This window comes from Oryctolagus cuniculus, chromosome 9, assembly GCF_051225735.1.
Source record: "Oryctolagus cuniculus isolate XC-2025 breed Fujian yellow rabbit chromosome 9, ASM5122573v1, whole genome shotgun sequence".
Classification (NCBI taxonomy): Eukaryota; Metazoa; Chordata; class Mammalia; order Lagomorpha; family Leporidae; genus Oryctolagus; species Oryctolagus cuniculus.
The window spans coordinates 452,619-462,154 of NC_142875.1; the positions used below are offsets into that span (position 1 = coordinate 452,619).

The 9,536-nt window shown below is 63.6% G+C and overlaps 1 protein-coding gene across 1 annotated transcript; it reads left to right on the forward strand.

Annotated features, from left to right (window-relative positions):
* Window positions 1–1,105: 1,105 nt before the first annotated feature.
* Window positions 1,106–7,828, forward strand: ATP4B (ATPase H+/K+ transporting subunit beta; the record flags this gene model as incomplete). Its single annotated transcript, NM_001082289.1, is given in 7 exon segments — window positions 1,106–1,259; window positions 2,985–3,113; window positions 4,088–4,201; window positions 4,282–4,481; window positions 5,225–5,281; window positions 6,321–6,422; window positions 7,232–7,828. Coding segments are annotated over 7 exon segments (876 nt in total). The 3' UTR covers window positions 7,394–7,828.
* Window positions 7,829–9,536: the final 1,708 nt, after the last annotated feature.

Consider the following 9,536-nt stretch of genomic DNA (forward strand, 5'->3'; position numbering starts at 1 on the left):
TCTCTCTCTCTCTCTCTCTCTCCTGTCTCTGTAACTCTGCCTTTCAAACAAATAGAAAATAAACCTTTTCATAAACTGCACTTATGAATGTGCTTGAGACAAATGAATGGGAAGCCCTGGCAAAGAAATAGAGTTTAAAGACAGATGCTGCTGGCCGGCGCCACGGCTCACTTGGCTGATCCTCCGCCTGTGGCACCGGCACACCGGGTTCTAGTCTCGGTTGGGGTGCCGGATTCTGTCCTGGTTGCTCCTCTTCCAGGCCAGCTCTCTGCTGTGGCCCGGGAGTGCAGTGGAGGATGGCCCAAGTGCTTGGGCCCTGCACCTGCATGGGAGACCAGGAGGAAGCACCTGGCTCTTGGCTTTGGATCAGCCGTAACGGCCATTTTGGGGGTGAACCAATGGAAGGAAGACCTTTCTCTCTGTCTCTCTCTCTCTCACTGTCTAACTCTGCCTGTCAAAATATTAAAAAAAAAAATAGATACTGCAATGAAGAACAAAATAGAGAAGCTTAGTTGCAAAGTACAATATCCAGAATAAAAAGCTCAAAGGATGGCTCAGCGATTGGGTGGAGGGAGCAGGAATGGGGTAAGGGAGACCCCCAGGCACGGGCCCCTCCCAAGGGCATCGCTGTGACCTGCGGTGACCCCACCATGGCACTGCGGCTGCAGGTGGTGCTGGCTCTGGGCCCGTCTCACATGTGCTGTGCAGGCCACGGCCAAGGCCATCCAAGGTCACACGCCCTGTGCACAGTAGATGAGGCAGGCTCCAGCCCAGCGGGTGATGACCTCTGACCCGCACTCCTCACACCTGGAGGAGGGGAGAGAACAGAACTGAGGGGCAAGAGCCACGCAGGAAAGCCCTTCTCTCGGCGTTAACACAGCTGACCGACCGCCAAGGACGTCCAAGGGCAGCGGGCAGGGAGAAGCGGGAGGCTGCCCGCCGCCCAGGGCAGGTGGGGGGCGATAGCAGGGAGGCGCCCGTGTTTGGGGAGCTGATGGCTGCTGCTGATAGCACCGCCTCGAGCCAGCCCTGCAGGCGTCGCCCGCGATGCCTTTGACCGTGGCCAGGGGAGGCTATAAGACCCAGGGGGCCTCCGGCCTCAGTCGGGGTGCAGGGCGGGGGAGCGGCGGCTTCCACAGCAGACACCATGGCCGCCTTGCAGGAGAAGAAGTCGTGCAGCCAGCGCATGGAGGAGTTCCGCCACTACTGCTGGAACCCGGACACGGGGCAGATGCTGGGCCGCACCCTGTCCCGCTGGGGTAGGTGTCAGGGGGCATGGAGGACCCCACCCAGGCCGGCCCCTCCTCCCCTCAACAGGGAACGGGGCTCCGCAGACAACCCCTGGGCCGGGGCCCTGGCTTTCCAGGCCAGTGCTTCACAGCCCCGCTCCTAAAGCTCACGGCTGTTTGCGGGTTTAAAGGTGGGGACAAGCTCTCAGGTCAGGGGACCTGGGGACAAGCCGACGCTTGCTTCACCCTGAGACTCAGCTGCAACCCCGTGGGTCCCTTTTCCTGGGGCACAGCTCAGGCCGGTCTGGCAGCTCGGGGTCCCTCGAGGCCCCCTTGTGGCCGCACAGTGGCCTGCAGAGCACGGGCAGGCCCCTCCTCCCCAGGTGGAAGGCAAAAGGGAGCCCCTGGCCTGGCAGGTGGGGGAGCCTTCAGGCCACCACGGGGCTCCCACACCTGAGCAGGAAACACCCCCACCAGGCCCGTCTTGAAGGGACACAAGGTGCCTGTGAGCCCGGCAGTCATTCCAGACCCGACGACAGGTTAAGTGGAAGCCCCTGGTCTGTGGGGAAGTGAGGGGCGGGAGAGCAGGACACAGTCCCTCTGGCGTGGGGACACACCGGGGCCGGGCTGGTGAAGACACAGCACAGCCACGAGAAGATGCCTGTCTGGGCAGATGCCCACGGCACAGACGCCAGGCCTGGGGAGAGGCTGCGAGGTGTTGCTCGTGCCTGACCTTTGGTGACCACAGCCTGAGGTGGCCTCACTGCGAAGAGGACAGGCCAGGCTCAGAGCCCCCTGGCTGCCCCAGCTGACCGAGGTGTCCCACTGGCACGAATGCCCCACAGCTCGTGGCCTCAAGCCCTGTGGCCCCCCACTCACCCCCCTGCTCTCACCAACTGGATCCCTGGAGAATGATCCACTCAAAAGAGTCCACACTCACGTCCACAGGGCAGGAATCAGTGGGCTGCCCTATTCTAGACTTTTCCCAGGACAAGCACAGAAGTGTCCTCTTCCTTAGGTCATGCAAGTTAACCTCAGACAGGAAGGTGAACTCCGGGCCTGAGCGGGATCCCTCGGGGGGCGGGGGACAACGTGATTCCCACCGGGCCCTGACCCAGGAAGCAGGCGGCACATGGTGGAGCCCTCATACCCCGTCCCAGTCAGCAGACCCACGGGGGTGCCTGGCCCAGGGAGAGGGGTTTCCAGGACCCCATCTCCCTCCCCCACTCCCTCATTTCCACCCATGCAGGGGCGACACCTGCCCCCATCCCTTCCGGCCTTGCCCCCCTGGTCTCTCACAGGACACAGGCACATGGCTGGCCACGGCGTCACACCCGGCTGAGGTCCTGATGTAGACTCTGGGCCCCTCCTGGGACGCCACTGTAGGCAGCAGGTGGCAGTCACCCTGGGCAGCAGCCCCACTTCTCTGCCTGTTTCCCTTCCTGTGGTGGGGAAGCAGGAACTCTGACCCCAGGGCAAAGTGAGCGTGGACAGTGGCCAGCACAGCCGTGACGACAAGGGAATGTTAGTGGAGGTGGAAGAGCCAGCCACCCGGGCACGGGGCGCCCAGGCAGGCAGTCCCGGCACACTGAGGGCACGCGGGAGAACTGCTGAATGGCACGGGCTTCACTCTCGGCCGACAAGAATGTTCTGGAATGAGTCAGAGGTGATGGCCCCGCAGCTTCCTGACTGGACACTTCGGGTGGCTGCAGAGGCAACGGCTGCTGTGGCCTCTGACCCCGCCCCTCCCCACAGTGTGGATCAGCCTCTACTACGTGGCCTTCTACGTGGTGATGACCGGGCTGTTTGCCCTGTGCATCTACGTGCTCATGCAAACCATCGACCCCTACACGCCCGACTACCAGGACCAGCTGAAGTCGCCAGGTAGGTGTGGCCCTCCGAGCCCTCCCCACCCGCCCCCAACCCCGACAGGGACAGAGTTCTTAGGATGACCCCAGCTCCGAGTGACGAAGGCTGACTCAGGCTTTAATCTTCATTCTTAAAACCGAAGGTTCTCGTGACAGACAAAAGGTCTTTATGTCCACTTACTCCATATGCCCATACAATGTGCTCATGGAACATTCCAGAAGGGTTCACAGAACCTGCTCACAGGGCCCAGGCCCAGGGAGACAAGGCCTGGGGCAGAGAGCGCACGCCGTCCCCTGTCTCTCAGAGGACCAGTGAGAGACCGACAGCTGCCCTGTGCACCAGTGAGCAGAGGTGTTAACCAGGCAGACTGTCCACCCACCGCCATCACCTTCCTTATCTGTGGACCGTGGGCCCTGGCTTCCCACGGCAGCTGGGGTGGTGAAGGAAATGCGGAGTCGGTGGGAACGCAGGGACAGAGGGTGGTGCTCAGCCTGGGAGGGCAGAGCTGGGCGAGGGTGAGGGCCCTCAGGCGGGCGGCGCGGTCGTGGTGTCAGAGGCTGCGAGTGGACAGCACTGGCCCCCACCACAGGCACTCTCTGAGCAGCTGTCACCACCAGCACGTCGGGGCCTCTATGCCTACTAACGCCAAAGGCTTCCTAGGTTCAAATTCAAATTCACCTGAGCACCAGCCTCGGGCTCGGGGTCAGCCCCACCTGCAAGAGCCTCGGAGGGGAGGGGCGCCCTCTGACCGCCTGGTGGCCCTGGCGGCCCAGGCCTGCTAAGCAGTGCAGCCCCGCGTGGGGGCCAGGCCCAGGCTTTTCCCTGGCTGTGCAGAGCTCTGGCTGGCGGGCCGGGGTCCCACCCCGTGGTGCTGCTGTCCAGTATCCTCAGGCTGCCGCTCCTGGCATGGCCTGGCCTCCCTCACGTGTGGCCTGCACGTGAAGCTGGAAGAAGCCTCGCGGCAAGGCTGCCCTGCTCTGTACCCCCAGGCGTAACCTTAAGGCCAGACGTGTACGGGGAGAAGGGCCTGGAAATCCACTACAACATCTCTGACAACCGCACCTGGACCAGCCTCACGCACACCCTGCGAAGCTTCCTGGCAGGTAACTCCCGCGGCCCGGCAGCTGCCCCGAGCTGGCCGCACTGGCCAGGGCCGCCCACACTCTGCTGTGCCTGCCCACAGGTTACTCACCCGCAGCCCAGGTGGACAACATCAACTGCACCTCCAAGACCTACTTCTTCCAGGAGAGCTTCGGGGCACCCAACCACACCAAGTTCTCCTGCAAGTTCACGGCGGACATGCTGGAGAACTGCTCCGGCCTCACCGACCCCAGCTTCGGCTTCAAGGAAGGAAAGCCCTGCTTCATCATTAAGATGAACAGGGTGAGCATCGGGGGTGTCTGCATCCAGATGCCGGGGGGCGGGGCCGCCTGACCCCTGCCGCCTCGGCTCAGCACGGACCCGCGTGCTCGGGAACCCAGATGCAAACCCTCCCTGCAGGCGCAGGCACGGCCTCAGCCCTGCGGTCAGCGGGACATGGCTGTGCCCAGCAAGGGGCCTCCAGTGGTGGAGTGAGGGCTGGGAGGGGACTGGGAACCACATAGGGCAGGGGCTTCGAACCTGGGCTCAGGGACCCCCTCATGCACTGGCCATGGATGGCCCCCCAGGGCTGTGACAGGGGCAGGGCAGCAGGGGCTGATGGGAGGCCACTCATCCTGGGAGCAAGGAGAGGACGGCCGGGATGTGGGGGAGGCAGGTGCAGAACCAGCCCTGTACCCAGCCCCAGACTTGGGGTCAGCACTGACCTTTAACCTCAGTGAGGACGACAACAGCCTTGGAGGTGAGTGTGGTCCTGAGGGGGCCAACTGAGGCAAGCCGGCTGGCCTAGGAGGGCCAGAGCTTCTGTGAGGAGCTGCGGGAGAGGACACATGGGCGAAGGGGCAGGCCCGGCCCCACTGCCGCCCTCCTCTGGGCCTGGATGTGCGGGGGGAGGAGGCCCGGCTTTGAGGAGTTGGGAGCTGGGGAGAGGGGCCACGGGCAGCCTGGGGCCTGCTCAGTGGCCGGAGGGCCCCGCCTCTCCTCGGCCGGCGCGCACCGGCAGCCACATGGACACCCTTCCCTTCCAGATTGTCAGGTTCCTGCCCAGCAACAGCACGCCCCCCCGCGTGGACTGCACCTTCCTGGTGAGTGCCGAGCTGGCCGGGGCAGCCTGCCCGGTCCCTCGGGGACGCCCAGGCACACACGCCACGGCCCCCGCCCCCTCGTCCACTAGGGTTTCACAGCAGACGATGGAGGCCAGGCCGAGGCGTTTTCTCAGAAGGCAGGGGCGGCGCTGTGCCAGCCCCTTCAGAGCGCTCGGCTTGGCGGCCACGTGGGAAAGCCACCTCCTCCGGGCGCCTCCGTCCGGTTCCCTTCAGGTGCATCATTCATGAAACACCGCCGACAGCAGGGGTTGCCAGCGGCGTTTGTCTCCGTGAATTCTGGTTTCTTTCTAAACCACCGTTCAATACGACACGAGAAGCCTAAATTTGCTGTCACTATGCCGCGTCTGAGGTTTCTGTGCCCACCGCGGCCTCTGCGAACCGGTGCAAGGGCACAGGGCCCACACACGCCCAGGACGCCTCTAAGCTGCTGTCCCCGCGGCCTCAGGGCGTCCCCTCCTTTCCCCCTTTTTCCGTTATTTTCACCACGCATGTGGGCTGGCGTGCGATTTGAACAGACGCCAAAGCACCCCTCCTAACCAGTGCTCTCATAACGCCAAAGCACCCCTCCTAGCCAGTGCTCTCGTAAGGCAAGTCCGTGCCGCCGCCGCCGACCGGGGCATTCCCACCAGGGAGAGGGGAGAGGCTGGAGCTCCCGAGCCTGCTCACACACGACAGCAGGCACTCGGCTCGCGGCGCGCATCTCCCCACCACCACTCCAGAATGGCGACGCGCAAACCCCCGGCGCCGCCCACGGCAACTCCCACCCCCACGGGACCTCAGCACTGTCTGCAAAGACCGAGTCCAGTGCACGCCAGGCGGGCAGCGAACTATGTGACTGCTTCCCAGCTATGCACAGGGACACGCACACATGCACACACGTGGACATGCACACACAGCACGCATGGGCACACAGGCGCACACACATGCACACACAGCACGCATGGGCACACAGGCACGCGCGCACACACGTGTGCTCACCGGCTGCTCCCTGACTCAGGCCGCCGCCTCTCCTCCCCAGGACATGCCCCACCAGGCCCTCACGCCGCTGCAGGTCGAGTACTACCCCCCCAACGGCACCTTCAGCCTCCACTACTTCCCTTACTACGGAAAGAAAGCGCAGGTACGGCCGTTCCTCCCGCCCCAGAGCAGCTACCGGCCCCCGAAACCAGCAAGGGGCACCAACAACGTCGCCCCTGTGAAAGACAGAGGGTCTCAGCCCTAACCGTGCGACCACCTGGGTGCGCACACCGCCTGAAAACCCCCGCGCCGCGTCCGCCAGGGCTCCCGGGCCCTTCCAGGGCGGCCCCTCCGCACCCTGCGCCCGCCTGCCGCGCCTCGCGCCCGCTGCGCCCTCCGCGCCCTCTCTGCCTCACGCCCTCCGCGCCCCGCATCCTCCGCGCCTCACGCCCTCCGCGCCCCGCATCCTCCGCGCCTCACACCCTCCGCGCCCCGCATCCTCCACGGCTCACGCCCTCCACGCTCTCCGCGCCCTCCCTGCCTCACGCCCGCCCTTGCGCCCTGCTGTAACCCTGCGCGCCTCACGCCAGCCCCCCGGCCCTCCGCGCCCCGCATCCTCTGCGCCTCACGCCCTCCGCGCCCCGCATCCTCTGCGCCTCACGCCCTCCGTGCTCTCTCTGCCTCACGCCTGCCCTCGCGCCCCGCGGTAACCCTGCGCGCCTCACCCCCCCCAGGTCCCGCGCCCTCCCTGCCTCACGCCCTCTGCGCCCCGCATCCTCCCCGCCTCACGCCCTCCGCGCCCGCCCTCGCGCCCCGCGGTAACCCTGCGCGCCTCACGCCTGTCCCCGGCGCCCCGCGCCCTCTGTCTGGCCTTCACACCAGCGGCCCCGGTGGCAGCCTCGTCCACCATCCACGCACGGTGTCTCCGCCGCGCAGCCTCACCTGGTCCCCCCGCCCCGCCTCTCTCCCCAGCCGCACTACAGCAACCCTCTGGTGGCCGCCAAGCTCCTCAACGTGCCCACGAACACGGAGGTCGTGGTCCTCTGCAAGATCCTGGCCGATCACGTGACCTTCGACAACCCGCACGACCCCTACGAGGGGAAAGTGGAGTTCAAGCTCAAGATCCAGAAGTGAGCTCGCGGTCGTGGGTCTCACGGGGGTCCCGCTGGGCCCTGTGGACGCGTTTCTGAGGCCCGCACCAGTGCCCCCCTGGGAGCGCCAGGCAAGCAGCCGCGTGCACAGCGCTTCCATTGGCGTCCGCTGCTTCCCGTGGTGTCCCGTCCCGTGCAGGCGCATCTGTAGTAGGATGGAAAATGCCGGCTAACCCAGCCATGGCAAGGCGGCGACCGCGAGTGCCCAGGGCCCAGAACTGACCCGTCCTTTCCGTGCGGGGAGCACCTTCTTGCTACCATTGGTTTTTCTGACGTCAGTGTGAGCGGCTTCCCAGATGACGCAGGGGCTGTTAGTGTGCTGAGGTGCGGTGACGTGAGACGCCCATGGCAACCCCCACTCACAGCGCAATCCCCGTGTTGTAAAAATAAAACGTGTTAGTTACTCTAGGTAAAACAATCCTGTGTCTCCTCACAAGGAGAAAAGTAACACTGAATCCCTTCTTTTGCAGGGGTCTCCCTGCTAAAGTTCTGATTGGGAGGCAGCAAGCAGCAGACCCCAAGGTGGAGTGGGGTGGCCCCTCGCAGCCTCACAGCCCCGGGGGCTAAGACCTGAGCGCTCACATCTTGTCCTCACTGAGGGGCAACTCCTCCCACGTACGCGGCATTGAGTGCAGTGTAGCCCAGGCCCAGAAGCGCCCAGACCTGGCGCCTGCCCCTCACCTGTGCCAGCCAGCAGAGCTGCAGGGCGGAATGACCGGCACGGGAAATCCAAAAGCCCACACAGAGGAAAATGCACCGAACAGGTCTCCGAGGAAAGAGCAAAAACCTTACAAATGGTTTGCAAGGTTGACTACGTCACCTGGTTTACTGAGCCACCAAGTAGCAAAGACACCACGTCACATACATATTTCCCACTATTTACTGATTACTCCAAAAACAATTCACTCATGTGAAGGCTTGTCTACACCACACAGTGGTCACACACACACACACACACACACACTACCTTATAAACACACAAGGACTCACCCGTGTGAAGGCCTATCTATACCACACAGTGGTCAGACTCACACACTGTACCTTTTTTTAAGATTTATTTATTTACTTGAAAGAGTTACACACACAGAGAGAGAGAGAGAGAGAGAGAGAGAGAGAGAGGTCCTCCATCCAATGGTTCACTCCCCAGTTGGCTGCAATGGCTGAAGTTGCGCGGATCTGAAGCCAGGAGCCAGGAGCTTTTTCCAGGTCTCCCATGCGGGTGCAGGGGCCCAAGGAGTTGCGGGTGCAGGGGCCCAAGGAGTTGGGCCATCTTCTACTGCTTTCCTAGGCCACAGCAGAGAGCTGGATTGGAAGTGGAGCAGCTGGGACTCAAACCGGTGCCCATATGGGATGCTGGCACTGCAGGCAGCAGCTTTACCCACTACACCACAGCGCCGGCCCCACACACTGTACCTTATGAACACACAGGGACTCACCCGTGTGAAGGCTTGTCTGTACCATGCAGTGGGCACACACACTCCACCTTATAAACACACAAGGAGCAGTCCCTGTACAACAAGAGGACATGTGGCAGGCACAGGGTTAAGTCGACGGACTCAAGCCCAAGATGAAGCCAGAAATGAGGGTGTCAGCGGTGGGGCCCCGGGGAGAGGCTCCTGGCTCCGGTGGGGTTGGAGGATCCTGCAAGCCCAGCAGACACACAGCTGAGTCCTCCTGGTCCCCGGGCCCAGCGACGTTACCCTGCGTAGCTGGGATTCCGTGGAAGCGCCAGGAGCCTGCGGCCAGGCACCGCTTCAAAAGCCTGGGTTTATTTTGCTTTTGAGAAGTCATTGGAGACTTTCTGTGATCACAAGTTAAGAAAGAGGCTGCGCCCATGTGTGGCCTCATCAGGGGAGGCGTGAGGAGCTCGGCAAGGCCATGGGGAGAGTCCTGCGGTGCCTACCGGTCCTCGGGCGGTCTGGTCCCCGGCCGCTCGCCGCCGCGGCCCGTGTCAGAACCCCTCCCTGCATCGGGCCGGCCGGTCTGCCGTCCTCGGGCTGTACCTCAGTCTGCTGCTCTGCGCACGGTCATCCAGGTTGCCTCGCCTTTCATCTGCTGCGAACCGCGGTGTCCAGATGTCTCCGTGGCGCGGGTGCATCCACAAGTGCAGCTGCTGAACCACATGG